Raw genomic sequence first — 24,167 nt, 5'->3', positions numbered from 1 at the left:
CTGGGTTGTTACTCATTTCTGCCTCTGCGCTCCAGGCTCTTCAGGGCGGGGGGTTTATTATAAAGCACCATGAATGATTAGAGCGATATATCAACAGTAATAAATAACTGGCCAGAGCCTTGTGCCACAAATAGCTGCCAAGGTTAATTGGAAAAGAAGCCAAGAAATCAATGAGCCATGGAGCTTGAACGAACCTCTCACCCCTAGGAGAGTTCCCTCTAGGTCATGACTAAGGCCCGTTGGTGGAAAGCTTCCACTGCAGCTACCCCTCCGATAACCGTTCTGTAGCTAACGTAAGGACGTTAGCCTGCTGAGCTCTTAGGTCGGCCCCTTTACAAATGTGAATGGACCAAGAGAGAAGACCATTGCACCTCCTAGTGTGACTTTTCACCCCAATCCCTTGGCTGTTGCTGTTGGGTGGTTTATCCCCAGTGATGTCTTTTCAGAGTAAATTCAGTGCTCAGCACAATCAAGTGAATGGCTGGATGTTCCACCAATATTATAGAGACACGTGGACCATAACTCTTCCCGCTGTACTAGACTGCCCCTTCCTGTTGCAAATTCTGCATCCATCTTGCCACCACTTCTTGTGCAACCCCCGGCAAGAAAGTTCATACACAAATACCCACCCCACTTGCACAGATAAAAACTTCTTTCCAAACATTCCTAGGACCACTTGAGCGCTTGTGGAGAATCAAATCAAAAAGGGTACAAGTACTATTGGATGGACGGGGGGATTTGGATTCGGTGAATGTATTTTCCCACTGTTCACCCAATTGTAAACTCTGATTCTTGGGGGGAAAAGTGGGAAAAAAACTATTTTTAATTCCTGTTTTAATGTAAATTATATTGAAAATCAGCCCCTCCAAAGCCCTATACTCAACAGACCCAACTCCCAGGGCAACTCACTGTTCAGCACATGTTACCGGAGTTGGAATTAGGCCGCAATCCTCAAAAGTAATTAGATACCTAAGTCCTGTTGATTTCAATGACATTTAGGTGCCTAAATACCTTGAGGGCTCTGGGCCTTAGTCCTATGTCTCAAGATTAGGGTGACCAGATGGCAACTATGAAAAAAACGGGACGTGGGTGGGGGTTATAGGTGCCTATATAAGAAAAAGTCCCCAAAAATGGGACTGTCCCTTTCAAAATGGGACATCTGGTGACCCTTCGCAAGATGTAGATCCTAGCTCTGAAGGTTCGATCCCCGGGGATTACTAAACTGACAATTCGTAGACCCATGAAACAGGAAATTTTTAGGTCCCACTAGTCCCAGCATAAACAAATTCAAATGCTGCAAGAAGCATGAATGACCCTTTAAGTGTGCATGTCATTTTTTAAGAGCCCATTTGGTTTGCTGCAATGGGCTTGTGTTGGTTATTTAGCCAACAGTGGGAAACCTCAAAATTCCAGCATTAACCAAAGCTTCTCCTCTAGTAGAACCAGAAAGTTAAGAAAACCAGCGGCGAGAGGCAAATGGCTTTCCATGTGTGTTGTCGCTAAGCTGCTGGGGCGCTGGTCTGTTGATCTTTTCCCCGCGTGACAATAGCCGTTGCTAAGGTTAAAAGAATTTTGGAGGGTGGGGAAGAGAAAGTATTCCCAGCTCGATGCACCCCAGTGCACTTATGACTTGGCAAACAAGGCTTGTTGTCATAAGTAAATGTAGCAGGCTAAATTGACCGTGGCTTGCAGCGCTTGTGTAAAGGAGCGTAGGCCCTTTGTCCTGCGTGAAGGAGATTCAATAATGAAAAGCTTTACAAAGGTTTCTCCTTTTCCAGCCGGCCCAAGCCATTAAGCACATCACTAAACACAACGGTGATGAGCTCTCCTGGCACGCATAGAAACAGGAGGCTTGACCTTTAGTAGCGGGCTGTACTGTCCAGGAACTCTCAGCTGGGTTTCCCAAAGGAAGTACTAGCACTGCGGACGGCTTGTTTTCTTCAGCGGCGTTGGGTTCAGTGAAGAAATCTAAAGATCTGATCTCGAAATTACTTGTGGGGAGGGGAATCCTATGGGCTGTGTTATACAGGAGGTCAGAGCAGGTGACCACAGTGGCCCCTTCTGGCCCTGAAATCTATGAACAATGGCTGTGTATACCCACAATTTATTGCCTAAGCTACTCAAATTCTGGTTCCTTTAGAAGCTGCAAGTAAACATGCTTTCTTCCTCCTAGGCCCCCATTTTTCACGTTATTTAAGCATGCGTGTAATTTGAAGCCTCTGAGTGGCGACAGTCACATGTTTGAAGATGTTTGCACATGGTGCATATGTAACACCAACAGACCCCGGTCATCGGTGGGCAAGATTGAACCGGGGAACCTCTAGAGCTTAGTGCATGAGCCTCTACCACATGAGCTAAAAGCCAACTGGCTGTTAGCACAGGCTGTAGGGTAGACTCATTTCTCTCTCTCTCTTAGTGGTCTCAGTGACACTAGATGGGACAGAACACCACACCCGGGGGGGGGTACACATATGCTCGAGCACCTTGCTGAATCTGGGCCTGAACCTGCTGGATTCATAGATTCTAAGACCTGAAGGTGACCATTGTGATCATCTAGTCTGGCCTCCTGTATAACACAGGCCAGAGAACTTCCCTGAGTTAATTTCTCTTTGAACTAGAGTGTAGAGCTTCTAGAAGAACGTCCAGTCTTCGTTTTAAAATTCCCAGGGTTAGAGAATTCACCACACTGCCACACTCCTTCATAAATTGTTCCAGAAGTTAATTACCCTCACTGTTACATACTTCCATTCTGAGTTTGCTGAGCTCAACTTCCAGCCGCTGGAGCTTGTTATACCTCTGTCTGCTAGATTGACGACTCCTCTAGTATCAAATTTCTGTTCCTTAAGTTCTTTTAGATACCTCCCACTTAAGCATTCAACCCTACACACTTTCTTTTTCTCTCTCTCTCTCTCTCTTTCTGGAAGCCACTGCGTAAAACCCAATCACCAAAGCCATTAATGTGGCAGAAGAATTGAGCTGAAATTTTGGGTTTTTTTTTTTTAAAGAGCAGGACTTTGATCAGCTTTATTAATGTGGCACCTAGATGCTATGGCAATTGGCAGGTTAGACATTGAGGTTAGATGGAGACAGAAAGGCAAATAGATATAGATTGAGGACTAGATCCTCAGCTAAAAGACAATGGAGCTATGGAGATTTACATGAGGTGAGGATGTAGTCGGAGGTAGATAGTTTCTCTTCAACTTTTTGAGTTCCAGAAAGACTAGTTGGTTCACTCCAAACAGCAGTTCCTCTTTGCAAAGGAAGGCAACCTATGCACAGCCCAACTGTGAAGAATGCACCCTCTGATCTTATATTTTAAGAATGTGGACTGGTATTTCTCTTAGTTCAGTAAGATCTTACTCAAGGAACTGTAAAGAAACCTGCCCTATAATTTTTAGAACAGATGAAAAAAATTAGTGTAGGGGATGGCTTGTGTTCGCTAAAGCAAATGTTTCTGTAGCTCCCTGCAGAACAAGAGATTATAGACTGTGTGCAGAAGCTGAGTGCTAAATAAGGAGAGACACCTGACAAGATACGGGTGACTCAATTGATCAGGACCCTGAATACTTAGTTAAATCAAAACTAGAAAAGCAGGCCAAAATCAAACAAGATTATGCACTGAAGTCAATAACAGTCAAACACCCATTGACTCAATGCAGGATCATCATCTAAGAGCCAGGTGTACAAAGGTGTTTAGGCACCTGAAGATGAAGATAGGGCCAGTGGGATTTTCAAAAGCACCCTAAGCGAGTTAGGTGCCTAACTCTCACTGAAAGCCTATGGGAGTTAGGTGCCTCACACACTTAGGTGCTTTACCTTTGTAAAGCTGGCCCAAACTGCTTCCATTGAGCCTTTACCAGGGTCTTAAAAGGACAGTGGGAGAGACCTTTGGTCCCAGAGTTAGATTTTGTTTAAAAAGAAAAACAATCTCAGAACTTTTCCTCAGCGTTTACATGGCCTTTGCCCAGGCCGAACTGACTTGGATGACTGAGTTTGGACTCTGCCAGGGGGCTTGTCTATATGGACAGTTAGTGTGCGGCAATCTGGGATGTAAAGCTACAGCGCACTAGCCTGCCATACGCTAACTAGCCATGTGGCCCCTACACTCATTGTGCACTGTAGCCTACTCCACTTTGAAACAGGATTAGGTCAAAGCGCGCTGCACTGGGAGTGTCTGTGCGTCAGGCTGTAGATTGCCGCGCGTTATCTGTCCATAGAGAGTTCAGCGTGGAGTTAAAACTGAATAAGGACGTGAGGATTGGGCCCTTTACTATTCTAGTGGGACTCTTGTTTTCACATGTTCTCTTGTCTTCTGAAATGGTCACTGGGTTTGAAAACTTCACGTTCGCATTCTCCCCACCCGCGAGTTAATTCGGAGCCAACTCTCTTTGGTCATTGTGAAGTCTGGGCGGATGCAGGGAAGAACACATGTTATTTTTTAAAAATAATCTGAACGTACTTTAAAACTAGCAAGAATCTAGCTCCGTGAACTCAATGAGCTGCACTCTGCCCTTGTTTTACTCAACTAAGTGAGGAGGAGTGAGGCCCTCCCACGCCCACTTGTTTGGCAAACCTGGATCTTGGGTCTGGTGTGGCGCACAGCCCCCACTCTGGATACTCCCTCTCTTCTCCCCCACCCCTTAGCAAGTGATTGAGAGGGGTAGAGATTTCCAGCTCACTGGCAAAGAGGGAAGAAAGCTGCCCCTTTTCAACGGCTGCAGTAACTCCCGTCTCCCCAGCCCCGTAGAGCCATTTGTACTGGGCGGTTTCTCAGAGTATACTCCCCACCTCGCCTCGCTCTACAGCCATGCTTTTATTGGCCAGCCTGCCCTGGCTGCCCTGCCCTTCTCTGCAAATCGGCTGGGGAGTCACCATTGCAGGGAGCAGCATTAGCATGGAGCAGAAATTCACTGCAGTATGGAACAGCGATTTCCCCAAGATGATGCTGTGTTGAGCTTCCCCAATCCGCTCTGAACCCCCAAACCCTGTGTAACACTGATCAAACTGCTCCCATTGACTCAGGAAGGAGGGAATTGCGCTGTCTTTTGGCTGTATCTGTGCTCGGTGGAGGGTGCCTGTGTGAGTGTGTTGAGCCTGATACGACATCCTGAATAGAACAGGCTCAGCGGAGGTGATAATTTCGCCCCTCAGAATGTCCCCCCTCCTTCAGGCTAGATAAAGAAAGTCCCAGCTGCCTTGCAGGGGTCTCTGGCATGAAATGTCATACACAACAAATCCTGCACGCAACAAATTTGATTTGATCAAGCACAACAAAACCTGCATCTTGGCAGGAGGTTAGACTAGATGACCCTTGCGGTCCCTTCTAACCCTTTGGTTCTAATAACATCTAATAACACCACTGCTGATTTCCTGAGTAACAGTAATATACCCACTGGCACAGTCTGTGTTTGTCAGAAGGAAAGAGAAGAGAGAGAGAGATCCCATAAATAACATGAGGAGGACAAACCTAACAAAGTGTAGCAGGGGTGGAGAGGAGGACATGGCATGGTTGCCAATTTCCTTTCAAATCTCATGCTAGCACTTTAAGGTTCACTTCACTAGAGTCACTGAGACGCTATAGACTGAGACCAAAGCCCTTAATTAACAGAGTCCCTAATGATCAAAAAATTGACCATTGTTTAAAAAAACAAAAACAATTTTTGGTGCTGATTCCTGTTTCAGTGCCTGGGTTAAGCAGTGGGGGTGGTTCTGGGTTATCACGGGTGACTTTTGTGGGTGAAGCACACATGAGGCCACAAGCACCTACAAAAAAGAAGGGGCCGGATTGTCACCGCTCTTGCTCCCCTGCTCAATTTGCCACGCCTGCTCTTAGGGTGAGGATGACCAGGGGCTATTCAGCATGAGCAAATGGACTGGGATGGATGAAAAGAGCAGGGAATGGAAGGAGCCCTAGCTTTGTCCTCTTCCCAGTCACAGGCCCGAGTTGCCGAGCAGGTGCACAACGCAGGGAACAAGCTGCTCTACCACAATGGGGGAAGCAACTTTCTCCTTCCCCGGCACAATGGGAGGAGCTGTGAGTCCAAGTTGCATTTTGTGCTGTTGTGTTCATTGGACAGCGTGGCTCCCAACCATCTCTGACTCCAGATGCATTGTAAGAATGCACTCTAACCCAGGAAGAATACCGGATTGGCCTGATTCAACCGAAGGGCCTGATTGCTCTGGCCGCCATCTTGGGTACAGTTATGTGACTTGTAAGAGAAACCCAGGCCAGTATTCATAACAGCCTGAACATACAAGGCCTAATTCTCTTCTCCTCATGGTGTGACTCAGGAGCAACTAACTCCACTGAAATCAATGGCATGAGTAACCCCAGTGTTAAACTGTGTGAAGCGAACTGTGCCCAAGTAGGTGAGGACAAATAGCCTCCTAGGACCAGATCCTTAGCTGACGCAAACTGGCATTGCCCCGCTGACTTTAATAGAGTCCTGCTGCTTTACATCAGTTGAGGATCTGACCCTGACACTGCTATATGTATTGGATGCTCATATAGTACCAGAAGCCACACCTTGTGTGACCTGTGTATTAATAGAGATGGATTTTAAATGTCTTGACATTTAAATCCTTCCAGCTGATGTGAGCAGGGTTAAATCAGAAATAAAGGGCACCGTTACATGCTGGGGCCTGGGGATCCATTTGGGTCAGGCTGCTGCCTAAAGTTTGATATGAATCACTGTGGGCCCCATCCTGTTACAAATGAAATCATTGACAAAACTCCCATTGACTTTAGCAGGACCAAGATTGAGCCTGGTAGAACATAAGAATGGTCCTACTGGGTCAGACCAAAGGTCCATCTAGCCCAATATCCTGTCTTCCAGCAGTGGCCAGTGCCAGGTGCCCCAGAGGGAATGAACAGAACAGGTAATCAAGTGATCTATTCCTTGTCACACATTCCCAGCTTCTGGCAAACAGAGGCTAGGGACACCATTCCTGTCTATCCTGGCTAATGGTCATTGATGGACTTATCCCCCATGAATTTATCTAGTTCTTTTTTTAACCCTGTTATGGTCTTGGCCTTCACAACATCCTCTGGCAGGGAGGGAGTTCCACAGGTTGACAATGCACTGTGGTAGCCTCTTCCCAGCCTGCCCAGTCCCCACTATGACACACAAGTGTAGCAGAGGGCAGGATTTGGCCTACTGAGTGTGTGTGTGTCTGTAGACATCCTGTATATCTCGTCTTCATGACAGCTGTAACAAACTTGTATCTCTGCATTAGAGATGGCCCTCAGCGTGGGCCTCCATCTAAACTCTGTGGCGCAAACCCATCTCGAATGCATCTCATCTATGACTGAGTAGATTTGGAACTCCACGGGGTAGCGAAAGCTGAAGGGTGAGCCACATAGAACCATGCAGTAGAGCAACTCCCTGGTGCACCAAGACCTAAGGGGAACTCCTCGTCCCACTGAGTTTTTACATGGTAGATGCCAAATTCCTTCTAGTAGAGACACTGAAGAATTTCAGCTCTTCGTCTCACTTAAACTGAGGTGCTTTACATTTTAAGCCCGTGGGAGCTGCAGCTTAACTGGCTCAGTTAGAAGCCACTTTGCTTCTATCGGCACCCCATTTTAAGGGCCTCTGGAAGCTCAGTGGCCGTTAAAGGAGGTGCTAAGCTGCCCTCCTCAGCAGCCTACAGTTCTGGGCACTGGGCAGGTGAACTGGCTGAAAATTCAGCTAGTTCCTCAATTCAGCTCTTCATGTTTCATGACCTTAAAATGGGGGAGTTTTCACAAACACCCAGGAGATTTAGGAGCATGAGTTCCATTGAACCGGACCTGGTTTTCCTTTTATTGTTGAAGAGAGAAAGTTGAATCGGGGCAGGAAAGTTGCAAGCCCACTTGTTACAGCTGCAATAAAAGAAAATAGGGAATAAAGAAATGGGCTTTTACCAGTTCTGTCTAGTTTGCTTGGATTTGTAATTTACTTTCTCTGCTGATATCCAAGAGCTTGGGTGGGGCTAGGCTGGGTTTGCTTTTTTTTTTTTTTTTTTTTTAATGCATTCTTGGATGCTAAGCAAAGTGGCAGCACACAGGGACCGATTATCTCAGGAATTGAGCACCCTCAGCTCCCATCTGGAGTTTCTGAAAATGAGTCCCTGGGGGTGAAATCTTGGCCCTGAGATTGGGCGTTTTGCCCCTGGCTTCAATAGGAGCAGGATTTCATCCCTAGCAGCCAGGCTTGGTTCTCCCACAAAGGGCAGAATAAACAAGGAGCCCATGGGAGCAACAGATTGGGGGTCAGCAAAAATGCTTAGGGCCACATTTTCAGATGCACTCACTAGTTTTGCTGTCCAGATTCTGGAAACGTGCGTCCTGCTCTCTCACTTCCACTGCATGCGCATTGCCTGAGCTTTGCTGCCCATCCTCCCAAGTCAAACACCCAAGGGTTAGGAGATCAAAGCTAGCAGTCAGCCACACCTAAAGAAAGCGGATGAGAAAGGAATATTGCCTGAGATTGTATAGATTCAACGGGGCTCTTTTTATGTCACCTTTTCAAGGGAGGTCCATACCAGAGTCAGCAATCTCTGCTGGAAATCCATCCCATGTCTCCCAGGGGTTGGAAATGAGAGCTGCTCTAACATCCACCAGTTGCTAAGAGCCCCCAAGGGCCTGTATGCTAGCTGAGCATAGCCAGAGCACAACAAACTCCTCCCCGGCTCCTCCCGCTGACACACCTCTTGTGCTGAAGGTTGACCTAGGAGCTGGTTACACTGGTTCTGTGCCAGAGGAGATGTTTACACTTCCGCTGTGGCTTATGCACAGAGAATGGACTGGAAGGAGAGGATCTGCCCATAGGTGTTCTCAGAAAGGAACCAGGAAAATTGGTAGAACATAATACAAGACTCCTCTGCCCCCATCAACCATCCCTAAGTACAGTCAGTGATGCCCTGGCTAATAAGCCATATTCCCCCATAAGTACCTCGTTCAAAAGAAGAGCCATTCTATGGGATATAACCCTACCAGGGGCCAAGCAGAGAATATTGTCCTATTAAGAGAAAAACATCGGTATTTGGAGCCTAATTCTGATCTGATACCTGGGTGCAACTCCTACTGAAATCAGTGGAAGATGCATTGTGTAGCTGAATACAATATGGGGCCCTTGGGCGTTTAGATTATACCATGATTGGTGTTTAATTAGTATATAGATTCATTAGACATGAGGCTGAAATAATGAGATCGGGGCTTCATCATACCATGAAATCCAAGCAGCATAGGTCTCCAGTTATTACAGCCCTATTATTATTTAGTGCAATAAGACCTAGAGGCCGCAATCATGGATCAGGACCCCATTATGCTGGGTCACACACACCGTGAAAAGATACTCTCTGCCTCAAACAGCATATCAGACAAACCTAAGATGAGAGTCAACAAGTGGATACAATAGGGAGGAGGCGGAGGAGAAAAGATAATAGCGAAACCATAAATGTTCCCCTGCTGCATTTGGACACTCCAAGAATTTGCAAGCCCAAGTGCACTGCAATATAATCCTTGAACTACAAAGACTAATAATTACATATTGTTACACTCCAAATCCACCACCCATTTCCTGCCCTCCTAAGCATACATCAGCAGGGTTGCCTTGAAATGAACTAGAATCTCTCCAACTCTGAGGTGGAGGTGTCTATTGTCCATCTGACAGCAATCTGTTAATTAAATCTGCCTTTTTAATCTTTTTTTCCTCAAGCCTTGCACTTGAATTGCTGATATCATAGAAATCCATTCTTGGCTCGCTGATTGATCAGGTTCATTCAGAAGGCAGCAGCTTAAACCGCTGGGTCCAAAGGGATGGCTTGTCAGATGAAAGCGAAAGCGAGCTGTGAAAAGCCATCGGGAAGATGTGAATCACAAAGCCCCTCTCAAAGGCATCAATTCATCATCTGGGGAAGGCTTAGAGCCCAGGCTGGTGCTGTGGGAGCTCTTCATGTTCAGAGGAGAAGAGCATCATCTCTTCCCTGCTGGGACGCTGCCTTGTTCAATATCTGCAATTACAAAATGCCAAGTGCCTGCTGAATCAGCCTCTGGAATCAAAGAACTGGCTGAGCCAGAGCATTTCCCCTGCACTTACCTGATTGCTCCTGGCAGCAGTTCACAAAATAGGTTGCATTGCAGGCACCGCTGAGAAATTGGCAAATAAGGCTCCAGCTGTTCTCCTGGCTGGAAAGCAAGTTAACTGTTTGCCTGCTCCTGGAGACCTCCATTAGAGTATCTCCAGGTGGAGCCTGCTTGCTGTACGCTACCAGTGTTCTAGGCAGAGCCAGGCAACAGGGACGCTTACAAGGAATCAAGACTAAACATCAAAATAAAATGTAGGAAGCAAAAGCAACTTGATCTAGGAGAAGAAGAGCAGCATTGACTATGGGCAAATGCAGCGCAAGTCTTTTTAATTTGTGGTTGGTGCCTAGATGCTATGGTGGTGGGTCCCCTTGAAATAGACAGAGTAGATTAGTCTGGACAGAACTTACTTGGTGGGATTCTACATGAGCCAGCTGTGTCCTGTTCAAGCCAGACTGCTGCCAGACCCTGCATTTCAGGTAGAACATGCGGTTATTCATGCACTAGGCACTTCCAGCTTGAACCCACCTGCTCTACTGCTGAATATAGCTTGGGTGCTTGGGTAGGACTCACCTGTTGTGCTGCTGAATGAGTCAGGTACATCCAGGTTGCAATTAATGACCAGGTGCAATGTGCCTGCTGGAAGAGAAAGGGCTTTCAGCATAGACTGAATGTGGCTGTGGCCTTATGAATCTTAGTCCATGAGCATTAAGTTCTATTCATAGAGCACCCTCACTGTTCACAGTGAGATGAACATTGTCTGCAAGTAACAGACAAAGAGAGCAGAGTCTGACGCTTGCTTTTTATACAGGCTAAATGTGCAATATACCCCAATTTCAGCTATACCTTTTCCACCCTTAGGGGAATTTGAATAATGAATCTTGCGCCACTTCTTTTACACTGTACTTCTGAAAGGGAAACCGAGAGATGCACGGAGGTACAACTGCACTCTTTGGCACTGCAGATTGGCTGTGCCATCAATAAACTTTGCACCTTCTGCTTTTGGAGAGTTTCCTCATTTACACCAGGGATCAGGGTTGTTTCGCTGAGCCTCCATCAGAACATAGGGATCCTCAAACCAGCTCATGTCAAGTTGAGTTATTTCTGCTGATCTAGGGTAACTAGGGAAAGCTGCCAGTTATTTTATGATGATGTGGGAATACCCACAGTCATTAGTCACAGGGGATTATGATGCATGTGCTTTTAGTGTACCACAGTATTCAGTCAGCCTGCAAGTGACTAATTGCCTGCAGTGTGGTGGCTGCATGTCACTGCATAAGACATCCGGCCCAAAGCCTCTCACTGTGGGAAAGAAACTTCTCTCGGGGAGAGTTAGGGAGCGGTTAGGCTAATCCACCTGACTTAGGAAAGAATAATAAGTGTTTCTAGCTTCCGCATACCATCCCAGCAGCCTTTCCTCCTCAGCAGTTCCCAGCTTTCCCCCACCTCATGGCCCTTCACCCTGTCCCAATCTAAAAATCTCCTCTGGTGGTTCATCCTCAATGTACCTTCACTGCCATCTGACACACTGTGCATGAGTTCTACTCGGCTGACCTAACACATTATTACTTAAATACTTGGGGCCAAATGCAGATCGGGTGCAATTCCATTGATTTCAACAGAGATGTACCTGTTTACACCAGCTCTGAATTTGGTCTTGTGTGTTCCCTGTTTCTTAGATTCTGGGCCAGATCCTCTGTTGGTGTAATGTGTCTACTGCTCCCCTGACATCAACAGAGCTGTGATGAGTTACGGCAGCTGAGGATCTGGCCCCTTGTTTTCTGAGGTGATGTTTGCATCTTGCCCTGCTAGCTATCAAATATTGAGCCCCAGAGGATTGTGAAATGTCCACTTTTCTTCCTGTGCAAATGAACACAACTTCTACCTTTTCGATTCCCCTGTTCTCCTGGGAGCCCTTCTCCGTGCCTGCCTTGAAATCGGAATGCTCCGAGGGCGGCTGTGTACCAGAGTGTTGTAGAGGCTGTTCACAACGTTTGAACAGTGCCTTGGCTGTGACAGGCCTGATTCTGCCCGGCAGTGTGTTGGGATTGACACCCCCGCACAGGGACTGTAAAACGCCCGCTCGTCGGACGTGCCCCCTTTTCCACTCACTTTTCCCAGGTATGAGTGTCTACACGAGATGCAAAGCGGTGGGGAATCAAGCCCAAAGAGATGACCACGGCTGATTAAATCAACCCACCAAATGCAATAACACTGCTCAGAACAGTCTTCCAGTCAGGGCTGGTTGGCTCAATAAAAAACATGGATCAGTGTTAACCCTCATTGACATCACCTCTGCCACCTCACACTAGGGTACGATGGACATCTGCAGCTGAAGTCTGGGCAATGTTTACTTCCATCTCCTGTCTTCCATGAAGAAGAAGAAGTATGTGTGGCTTATATAATTATAATTTCATGCAACAGATGAGGATCTTTGCTTCATGAAGACCTCTAGGGATCTCACTATTGCAAGTGATTTCACAGGGAAGGCGCTCAGATACCGTGGTGATGGGCATCAGTATACAATCCTAAAATGGATAGATTACTTAATGATCTAATACTGACGTAATATCATTCAGCATTCCCATACCACTTAATAAAACTAGCCGAGCCTTACAATGGATAGGGAAGCTTTATTATCAATATGAGGAAACTGTTCCTTCTTTGTCATGCCGTGGGGCGCCTTCATGTTTAGCACTGAAACAGGCTATTCAGCCACAACCGCTCTCCCAAACATCACTGTTGCAGTTCAGAAAACTTCCCAGGGGGCAGAATCCTAGGCTGGCTGGTGTAGGGGTTGAGAAGGACCTCTCCGATTGCCAATCCCAGTTCTCTGCTTCCAGCAGGAAAGCACCCAACATTAACTGCCATCAGCATATCTAGCCTCACCAAAAACACGTCTGGGGGATGTGCTGTAATTACCTCACAATAGAGTTTGTTCCACTGTTTCAGTGTTCTCGATCATCAGACATTTTCTGGTAGCCCGGTAGCATAGCTCCTTTCCCAGTATTAGTCATTTACTCCTTCTCATGCCTTTCGTGCAGCATGAAATGTTCATTCGTTTCCCTCCTTGCTACCCTCATCACACTTCAGCTAGCACTATCTATCCTACCTAGAGCATTCCTTCTTTAAACAGTCCTTCCTTAAGCAGCTGCTGTCTCAAGAGCTATAAATTGAAGGCCCAATCCTGTTCGCCCTGAAGTCAATGGGGGAAAAAAAATGTTTCCTTGAAATGTTTCTGAGCAGCCCAAGTCGTTTCTCCGGACACCAAGGCAAAAACCTCGTCTTTTGAAAAGTGCCATGGGATCTTTATGAACACAAGACAGGACCTAGATTTTATGTGTCATCCAACAGGATCTCCAGCAGCACAGTATCCCTCAGCACCAGGACAGTAACGTCTCGGAGGGAAAGGTGCTACCTGTTGAATCCCCAGTGGCAGAGCCAACTCCCAAGCATCACTTCATTCCTTCCTCTTGCTACCCAACACAGAAGCCCCAGTGCACTTCCTGCTGTTGGTTGCCGCCATGTGTCAGTTGCAAAGAATCTCAGAGTTGCTTTCTTCTAATACTGAACAAGGAACTTCATTGGACTAAGGAAACCCAGATCATCCCTAACGTCCCCACCACCACCGTTTCTCACTATGTCTGGCCAACAACTTCTCCTTCCCAATTCATTTCCTGGTACGGTTTTAAAGAAACGGCCCACGCATCCTCAGAATTGCTGCTCAGAATTCAGGCAGCAAGACAGAGACCACCCGCTCCTCTTCAGCCGGGGCTGCTCAGGTTATAGGGAGAGCTCCCTCCTCTCCAATGTTCAGAGCTTCCCCTCCTGGCCACTGTCGGCCACAGTCAGGATAGTGGGCTAGGTGGACCTTTGGTCTGACCCTGTAGGGCCATTCTTATGTTCCTGTTCTGCTCTCCTTTAACCAGCGTGTAACCCACTGATGAATGTGGTACTTGTTCCCCTCTGTGCCCAGCCCACAGAGGCTGTGAGGCTCTTACAGCCCCATCCACAGAACGTGGCTTCTCAGCTCAAGCTGTGGAGACTCTTCTGTTCCATTTCAGGCAGGTTCTTATGCCTCCCAGAGCGCCTTGCGGCAACTCCTGCTTGCAGCCTGGCCCCAGTTCAAACCTCGCCAAAATGGCAGCAGCCACGATTCCACCGAATAAACCAGAGAGCTCAATCCTAGTGCTGTTAGCAAACTAAACCAAAACCTGACCAGGACCAAATCATTTTCACAGCAATGCCCTCGGCCACCGGAGCTAGGTAGATAAAATGTGTTTCCTGTTCCTTCCATCTCAAGGGTGTCTGGTGATTTTTACTCCCCTTCCGGTCCTATAGCCAGAGGGGGATAATTGCCTAGGCCGGGGGGTACATAGTCTGCTCTTATTGCGCTTCCTTGGAGGAAGTGCACCCTCTGGGGAGACAAGTTTTCCCAGTGATGGGTGCATGAGTCATCCGGGGCTGTGTATTTTCATGTCAGGCAGTCAGTGGCAGCTCTGTGATCTATCACGCACCCGCATTCTGTAAACAAGTCAAGAGGCTCTTAAAATGGCAGGGACGCTTCTTCCTGCTATCTGAGCAGTGCCGCATAGCCCTGAACGGGGGAGGGGCTGCAGCGCATCAGAGCCTGAAGTCTGAAAGAAATATCAAAGAGCTTCTGAAAGACCAGGAGCTCTCGGGGCTGCGCAGGTCCCTAGGAAGTCCATCCCAGCAGGAACTGGAGTAGCTGAGTACTAACAGGGTGGAGGGTGACTAGCCGACTCCCCCCTCCCCTTCGTCACACCCAGACTAGACAGGCAGACCCCATCCCCCACTCCCAGCAGGGACCTCAGGCTTCAAGCTGGCCCTGCCACATGGCCTGGAGAGGAGGAATCCCTGGGGACAGAGATCCCCAAGCAGGCAGGCTGTTTATTGCAGGACTAACATAACTTCGCAGAGCAGCAAAACCCATAGAGCAGTGATTGAGCACCCCCCCTCCCCCCGGGGGCTCTTGAAAGCATTCCAGTTCCTGGTTCCATGTAGCACCTGGCGTGTGCTGTTTAGATACTTGGAACAGAAAAGCTCAGGAAGATGGCAGGGCTTAGAAGCGATCTCTCCAGAGGTTAACGCAGGCAGAGCAAATTGGGTTCTGGTGCCATCTGATAAAGCCTGACAGCATCAGAATAGCTCCCCATGCTTCCTGGAACCCAGCGGATCCCGGCCATGTGCCAGCTGCCGCAGGAGGGCCGAATCTGGCTTGCTTTACTCCCTCCGGCAATTCCCACTGGCTACTCAACTGAGTGAGGCAAACAGGGTTTGGCCCTTCCATTCCGCCGTGCTGGGTGTGAAGCAAGCAAGCTGCCTTGGTGCCAACCCACCAGGTGTGCTACAAGATTGCAGAGAAGCGAACAGATGTCAGGAGCCTGCACAGTGCTTTGTCTGCCGCGGCGGGTGCCTTGTCACATCAGCTCTTCATCACCTTCCCTTCCGTTGGAGTTAGCTGCATTGCCAGTTGGCTGCTTCTCCCCCCTGCGAGGCTCTGCTGGCACCATCTGCATCCCAGGAAGGCACCAATGTGCCAAGCAATTGTTCTTAGCATGAGATTTAAAGAAGAAAATGAAAGAACAAAGGGCCAGATCCCCATAGCTGGTGTCGAGCTCCACTGGTGGCCAGGAAAGGAAGATTTACACCCACTGAGGATCTGGCCCTATGTACTTGTAGCTTGCCAATATGGTGACTAAGGGACAATTGTCTACAAGTATCTGAAGTGTGTCAATACCCAGGTGCAGAGTCTGCTCCTCTTACTCCTGAGGAGTAGAACTGTACGCTGTGAATAGCCCCATTGACGCTCGTGGACGTATTTTTAAAGCATGTCGAGGGTGCCTAGAGCATATCGATAGATGCCCTTTTTAGCACTGCTACAAATCTAATCAATAAATAAATGGTGTGTTTCTGTAAAATGCAGGTGGGAGGGGGGCAAGTTCCTTGCTCTAGGAAGCCAGGACCTGCCTGTCAGTGCAGCCCAGTGGTCAGTAAAGTCTGATGTACTTTTTCCAACGATGGCCAGTACCAGATGGCAAGAGTTCTGCCTATCGGGGCAGTTTTGCCTAACCCTGGGCAGTTAGCGGTTGACATATACTCTGAGCCCAAGTGTGCATATCACTTACTTTTCTTATCTTATCTTCTGTAACTGATCTCATTGTCCAGATAAACAGCCAATCTCTTTGCTTCAATAACATCTTGTGGCAGTGAGTTCCACAGGCTAATTCTGATGTCCCTTCAGTTTCAAATCTGCTGCCTTTCGATTGCATTGACTGTTCCCGTGTTCTGGCATTATGACAGAGGGTGTTCCTGTTCACCCTCTTATCCTGCTTTACACCATTCTTTATTTCATAAACATCTATCACAGCCCCTGCTATTCATCTCTTTTTCCAAACCAAACAGTCGCCATCTTTTTAAGTTCTCATATTTGGAAGACCCGGCTTTTTTGTCACTCATCTCTGAAACCCTTCTATTTCTGCTGCTTCTTTTAGGTGCTGGGAGGACCAGACCTGGACACAGGGTTGAAGGCTGAATTTAGACCTGGCTAGCTTGTTGACTGTCAGTATGATGTAGCCTGTGGGGGTAGTAATTTGCTGCCGGTCTGTCCCAGAAGAAAATCACTACCATCCCCGTACTGGCTTGGGATTGTGTGTTGGGAGCAGGCAAAGGCCCATGTCTCACCCATCTGCACCATGGTGGGGAAGAGCGAGTACAAGCGCCTGTCTACCCCTGCATGCCCAAATCCACCAGACAGGCATAAACGGAGCACAGCTGTCTTGGTCTCCCTTATGACGCAGCGAGGCAGTGCAGTTCCAGGAACAATCTAGCCCATAATGAATACAGACTCTACAGATTCCAGATATTGGGCTAGGTAGAAAACCAGCATGACCAGCAAATCTGTTTGTTTCCTCTGAATCTCTTACCATTAAAACACCTCCTCGGTTCATCACTGTTATTTTCTTCTCTTCCAGGTGGGCTGCAAGGCTGCGATGGTTTTCTTTCAGTACTGCATCATGGCCAACTTCTTCTGGCTGCTGGTGGAAGGCTTATACCTGCACACCCTTCTGGTTGTCTCTTTCTTCTCAGAGAGGAAGTACTTCTGGTGGTATATCCTGATTGGCTGGGGTACGCACTAGAGCCTTGAACGTGAATGGTAGGAAAATGAACTCGAGGTGACCTGGAGCTCTCTCAAGCAAGGACTTAACCCCTTAGCATGTGGGATCAGACAGGGCAGAGAGGTGATATGTGTATGTTACCTTTCTGCCAGATGGTGTGAGTGGTGGTAGGATCAGATTCAGATGAGGTTGTCTGAGGGTTCTGTTTAAAATAAACAAAATGGTTGGCTTGAGTGCCCCCATCCCCTCCCCGAAACCTTATTCTGTCCCATATTTCAGGCACTTAAGATTTAAAGCAGTTGGAGGTGTTTCTTCCTCATTCCGATGCACACAGGAGCCCTTGGAAATCTGAAACCACAAGTAGCCCCTATTTGAGAAAGCAAATAAACCATCTATTTATATGGTGAAATGAAATAAGCATAATCCAGACATAAGAACAGCCATACTGGGTCAGACCAAAGGTCCATCTAGCCCAGTATCCTGTCTTCCGACAGGGCCAATGCCAGGTGCCCCAGAGGGAATGAACGGAACAGGTAATCATCAAGTGATCCATCCCCTGTTGTCCACTCCCAGCTTCTGGCAAACAGAGGCTATGGACACTATCCCTGCCCATCCTGGCTAATAGCCCTTGATGGACCTATCCACCATGAACTTATCTAATTCTTTTTTGAACCCTGTTATAGTCTTGGCCTTCACAACATCCTCTGGCAAGGAGTTCCACAGGTTGACTGTGTGTTGTGTATAAAAATACTTCTTTGTTTGTTTTAAACCTGCTGCCTATTAATTTCCTTTGGTGACCCCTTAGTTCTTGTATGATGAGAAGGAGTAAATAACACTTCCTTATTTCCTTTCTCCACACCAGTCATGATTTCATAGACCTCTATCATATCCCCCCTTAGTCATCTCTTTTCCAAGTTGAAAAGTCCCAGTCTTATTAATCGCTGCTCATACGGAAGCTGTTCCATACCCCAATCACTTTTGTTGCAGTTTTTCTAACCTTTTCCAATTACAATATATATTTTTAAGATGGAGCGACCACATCTGCACACAGTATTCAAGATGTGGGTGTACCATGGATTTATATAGCGGCAATATGATATTTTCTGTCTTATTATCTAGCCCTTTCAGACAGACAGAGTATGAACCAACCCCACAGTCTCGGTTCATACCTGCCCAGCTTGGCGAGGGCCCAGAACTCTGGTTTGTAAAACAACTCTCACCCACCCACAACGTTGGAGTCAATGTCTCAATAGTGAATGAGATTGAGAGGTCAGGTGGGAATAGGCCTAGAAGGGCCTTGACAGTGGAAACAATTAGCAACTGACACTAATCCCTCTTCCTCTTCTGATAGGTGCACCATCGGTTTTCATCACAGCCTGGACTCTCATCAAGGTTCACTATGACAACTTCGGGTAAGTCTCTGAAGTCATCTTAATATCTTCGAATTTAAGACACCTTAAAGGAAAACGTATCAGCAGCTAACTCAAAACTCTGCTCAGCAAGAAAAAGACCTGTAAAAAGTCTTTGAAAATCAAACTTTCCCTTTAGGATTGGCCTTTCTGAGAGGTGATACCGGCCTAACCAGCCTGAAAAGAACTGTCTGAACAAGTTAAAATGGCGAACATTCGCTTTTAAATCTAACGAGCGAAAGGATGGGCTTGTTTTTCAAGCACAAGGCCAGGAGCCCCAAGATCTCAGTTCTAATCCTGGTTCTGACACATTGAATTTTCCCTCTCTGTGATTCCCTTTCCCCATCTGTGCACAGAGGTAATAATATTAACCTGATTCACAAGGGATTTGTGAGGCCATGGCTAATTCATTAATGCTTCTAAAGGTCTTTGGCATGCTTGGATGGCAGCTGCTTTGGAAATGGAAAGTATTATTAAACATATTGGCCAAATTCATCCGTGGTGTAACACCGCTCATGCTAACTAAATTGAGATCGGTGGAGTTACCCCAGGAATGCATTTGGCCCATTGTGAGCCCTTTTGACCCATTGTAAAGCTCCCAGAGGAGCCAATGGGAGTCGCACTTGCATATCTGAGTGTACAGTTTGGCTCCATAGGTTAATGTTTTTGTTGATTATTTTAATCCAAGATTAAAGCAGTTGGGAACTGCCTTCTAGTCTCCTAAATGGGCCCTTCCACCCATGTCACAAGTAATGGTGGCCACCAAGAAGTGACAAGGTCATTATCATTGCTGCTGTGCTAATGAGGGGCTCATGTCTCACCTCCCCTTTCACTTGCAAATTACTGCACAAAGCCAACATCAATGGAGTATTCTTCTCATTTCCATCTGGTGACCCTGCTGGAGCACAGGATCTCTGATAACAGCACCGCTCTGTTCAGGTGTTGGACTTTTTGTGGCTCCATAGAAAGTTACACTTTGGTCAAAACCTGCCAAAGATGCCACTTTGGGGACAGATCCTGTGAGGGTGCAGAGCGCCCTCGCTGTCCATTTCAATGGGAGGGGGACATCTTGCTGGACTGAGTGCTATGTTTGTGAGTGCCACAGTAACTGACTAAGCACCCCATGCCTCTCCCACCATAGTCTCCAGTGACCTTTTCCCAGCCAAACCCTTCGAGTCTGTACTCCACCCCCATCCTCCTGGGCCAATGCTTATGTTCTTCCTTAAATCTGGATCAGATAAATTGTAGCTAACAAGATGGGGCAAGTTTTACAAGTAACAAATGACATGTAAGTAATTATGACCCTATCCTGCAATCTGTACTCATGTAGAGTAATGCTTAGACAAGCCGTCCTCCTGAAGCCAGTGGGACAACTTGAATGGTAACTACTAGTCAGAGTTGCAGAATCAGGCTTTAGTTATGTACACCTTGGGTACGCCCTTCCTAACATTTGCCACATGCAATTACTTACATTGTATCCAACTAATACCCCTTCCTGCACAAAAAACCTGGTGCACTTTGCCCTTATGTCAGTGATCCAAGCATCTCAACTGGTCTCATTTCATATTGCTGTATGGTCACCAAAACCCATGTGCTGAGGATTACTGCACCCATTTCTACTGAAGTAGTTTTACTCCAACTGCATAAAACTGCTCTGATTTGTTCCACTCTCTTCATAAATTCCCTATCAATTGAGACAGGGACCCAAGGTCTCTCCAGTTGTATTTGGCCATTCTGGCCACCTATTCTTCTCAGCTCTGTGCAGCTCATATTAACTATGTAGGGTTCCCCCTCCCTTCCCCTTCCATTGCTCTCTGCTTGAAACGGCAGTACGTTAATGTGCACTGCAGAACTTTTAGTGCGCACCAGCAAGTTCTACAGGAGCCAGTTACTGTGCAACACATCGGTGCACTTTAGAATTCACACCTTTCTAGCACACATTGCCATATCATGTAGGCAATCCTGAGACACTTCTTTCTTCTCAGATTCAGTTACTGAGATTGGGGTTCTCAGTTTCTCAGTGGCTTTGTGAAGACCCCCCCTTCATCTTCATCCCTCTTTTACTCTTATTAGTGGTCTGAGCACAGGATTGGGACCTTTAGTCTGCCCACCATTGAATTTCCCTGTGATCTTTGAACAAGAGACACTTAGACTCTCGGCCTCAGTTTCTCTAATTATAAAATGGGAATAACAATCCTCAGTCCACATGGACATCGTGAGCATTAATTGGTTACTAGTTCTAAAGCACTTTGGCGAAAAGAAGTGCTGAGCATTATTTTTTCCTCTATTCCCATTTTTGGGGCAAGTCTACGCTTAAGAACACAAGAATGGCCCTACTGGATCAGACCAAAGGTCCATCTAGCCCAGTATCCTGTCTGCCGACAGTGGCCAGTGCCAGGTACCCCAGAGGGAATGAACCTAACAGGTAATCATCAAGTGATCCATCCCCTGTCGCCCATTCCCAGCTTCTGGCAAACAGAGGCTAGAGACACCATCACTGCCCATCCTCGCGAATAGCCATTGATGGACCTATCCTCCATGAATTTATCTAGCTCTTTTTTTAAGAATTAGATAATGCTGGATCGACTCAGCTGTGCTGTACCACTTTAAAGAAGATGCTCTATGCCAACAGGAGAGAGCTTTTCCATCGGCTTAGTTAATACAGCTCCCTGAGAGGTAGTAGCTATATGAACGGGAGAAGCTCTTCCACCGACATAGCACTGTCTACACGGTGGGTTAGGACAGTCTAAGTACATCACTTCTGGGGGGTGGATTTTTCACAACCCTGAGCAACACAGTTATACTGTTATAGGGCTGTCGCATAGACCAGACCTTTCTCTTTCTTTCACCTTCTGTGGCCTTCAAACCTGTTGCCATCTGAATTGTGTGAAAATAAAGATTCACTGGCCAGTTCATCCCAAACACACATCTTTAGAAGGGTCATTCTTAATTGTTGAAAAATAATATACCACAGTACACCTATCTCTTTAAAACTATGTTTTGCCTGAAATTTCACAGGGTTTCCCCAAAACCACAACTCATTCCAAGCTTGTTGGGAACTTAATGAATCTGTACCCTATGTAGGATCCCTGCTTATCTCCCCCGAATGCCTGTATTAATGTTGTTCTTCCACTGACATCAGAGTACAGTGGTTTGCCCAGTATCTCACTGCAGCGTTCCAGATTATCGCAGGAGAGCTGTGAAAACACTGCTAAGAATGGTCATACTCTCTCAGGGATGGTTTTGAGAGCAGTTCGTCATGACCAGTGGAGCCATTCAGGCTTAAAATAAAGAACATTGTGTCCTAGGCAAAAGAGCAGATAACCCACAAGCGTGATCGAAATAGTCCTTTCTGGCTTTAAAATCTGAGAGTCTGAGCTTTGAGAGGCTTGCTGGCTTGAATTTGTCTGCAGGGCAGCAACTATCATTTGAGTGTCTCGTGAACCAATCTGGGATTTTACGGTTTTCATTCCCGGTGGCATACATTTTGCAAGAATTAAAGGAGTTCCCCTAACAGCCAGATGTGCCCATTTATTGAGCATCCCTAAATGAACCTAAAAATGTATCTAATAAAATACGTATTTTAGTTGGTGCCTTTATGCTCCAGCACTGGGCACCTGGGCTTTTGAAACAGTGATAAAGTTGGTTCTCTTTAGCATATACTGTATCTTATCAATATGTCTCTCATTCGTAAGTAACGTGTTTATTACAATGACTAGAGCTGATTATAAAAAAAAAAGAGGAACAAAATTATAAATGTGTCCCTCTGTTAATAACTAACGAATTAATTCCATGAGGAAAAAAGGAAAAATAGTTATAAACATTGTCAAAAATGTTCCTGTTTACATTTAAAATTTTAGAATTGACATTTCTAATTTCCAACCAAATGTTGACCAGTTAAAGACAACCCATATCACAACACGTGAGATGAAATCCTTCATCCCATTAAAGCCAATGGGAGTTTTGACATTAACTTTGGTTGGGCCAGGGTTTCACCCAGCAGGTAGTTACTGCTCTTTGCTCTGTGAAATCCCTGTCTGTGAAGCTTTGCATCTGAAATATTGGTAGCCTCCCAGATCTGGAGCTTTCGTCAGATTTCTGCATAACAGCCTGTTTGCTCCGATTTGGTTGTTATTTTCCTTTGTTTATTTGCAGGTGTTGGGAGGACATAGGCGAGTCCCGGTACTGGTTGATCATCAGAGTTCCTATTGCAGTTTCTATTTTGGTAAAGTATCAGCAATCTCCACTGGCTGCAAAAGCGCTCATTAGTGAAAGCTCAACACCTAGGTTATACATGGATGGGTGTTCTGTAAATGGCATATGCAGGCAGACACATGTAGGTGGATAGACAGATGGACTAGAAAACAGGCTTTGCCAAGCATTTCTCTGATGTGGGTGAATTGTCTTCACAGCATGGGCCAATCTAACTAACTGGGGTCAAAGTAACTTTCCCTGGGGGGCAGGTTATCTGGAACTGCCTGCTGAAGGGCTTGTTGTACCTTCCCCTGAAGCAGCTGGTGCTGGCCATTCTCAGAGCCAGGATACTGGATTAGTTGTACCCCAGGTCTGATCCAGTGTGGCATTTCCTGTGTTCTACTGTAACTAACGCGAGAAGAGCAGATGTTTCCTTATTAGAGTCCCATTTGCAAAACCTTTCCACCCTTTAAGAAATAAGTCATGGATTAGAATGCCCGGGACCTGTTCCTGTGAGGTGTTGAGCCCTGCCTGAGGGTGACGTCCTTCCCAAAGGAGGTTTGACTTTGGGTAAGTTAGACTTCAGGAAGAGCTGAGAGCTCTTGACAAGTCTCATGAGGTGCACTGCACCTTGTAAGGTCTGGCCCTCAGTCCTCAAGCTCCCTTAACACTTCATCCCCCAGCATCTGGGAGGAAAGGGCAAGTGCTCAGATATTACAGTAGTGGGCGGTGGTATAAAGAAACCTCTGACAGCTGGAGGAGCATGTGAGAAAGGAGGTTGAGTTGCCCAACCTGGAAAGTGGGTGGAACCGATCTCCAAGAAAGAGGCACCAATGAGTGTTACAAACACTTTACCTCTGCTTTGAAAAAGAAGGACACAGATATTTAAGAACATATTGATTCACAGTAGCAAATAGATACATCTAAGGGGTGGTGAACTCTACCCACATTAGGTTGACCTAGCTATGTCACTCAGGGATGTGAAAAATTCTCAGAGACATAGTCAAGCTGACCTAAGCCCTGATGTAGACACCACTAAGTCATAGAATATCAGGGTAGGAGGTCATCTAGTCCAACCCCCTGCTCAAAGCAGGCCCAATCCCCAGACAGATTTTTGCCCCTGACCCCTAAATGGCCCCCTCAAGGATTGAAATCACAACCCTGGGTTTAGCAGGTCAATGCTCAAGCCACTGAGCTATCCCTCCCCATCATCAATTCTTCTATCAACCTAGCTACCAATTCTCTGAGAGGTGAATTTACTATCGCAATAGAAGAACTTCTACTGTGGCTATAGTAAGTGTCTACGCTACAGCAGCACAGCTGCAGCTGTGTCGCTGTCACGTTTCTAGTGTACAC

The 24,167-nt window shown here is 46.7% G+C and overlaps 1 protein-coding gene across 5 annotated transcripts in view; it reads left to right on the top strand.

The window, feature by feature from the left end:
- The window catches only part of VIPR1 (vasoactive intestinal peptide receptor 1), a 175,516-nt gene that overhangs the window by 136,738 nt on the left and 14,611 nt on the right, over window positions 1-24,167 (top strand). For all 5 annotated transcript variants that reach the window (XM_039526909.1, XM_039526908.1, XM_039526907.1 and 2 more), the window contains 3 exons: window positions 17,065-17,218; window positions 18,560-18,620; window positions 22,773-22,842. In XM_039526909.1, coding sequence (XP_039382843.1) covers window positions 17,065-17,218; window positions 18,560-18,620; window positions 22,773-22,842 — 285 coding nt within the window. The remainder of the gene's footprint in view (window positions 1-17,064; window positions 17,219-18,559; window positions 18,621-22,772; window positions 22,843-24,167) is intronic.

Source organism: Mauremys reevesii, linkage group 2, assembly GCF_016161935.1.
Source record: "Mauremys reevesii isolate NIE-2019 linkage group 2, ASM1616193v1, whole genome shotgun sequence".
NCBI lineage: Eukaryota > Metazoa > Chordata > Testudines > Geoemydidae > Mauremys > Mauremys reevesii.
Note: the sequence above shows the minus strand (reverse complement) of the source record. Positions and strands in the feature narration are given on the sequence as shown.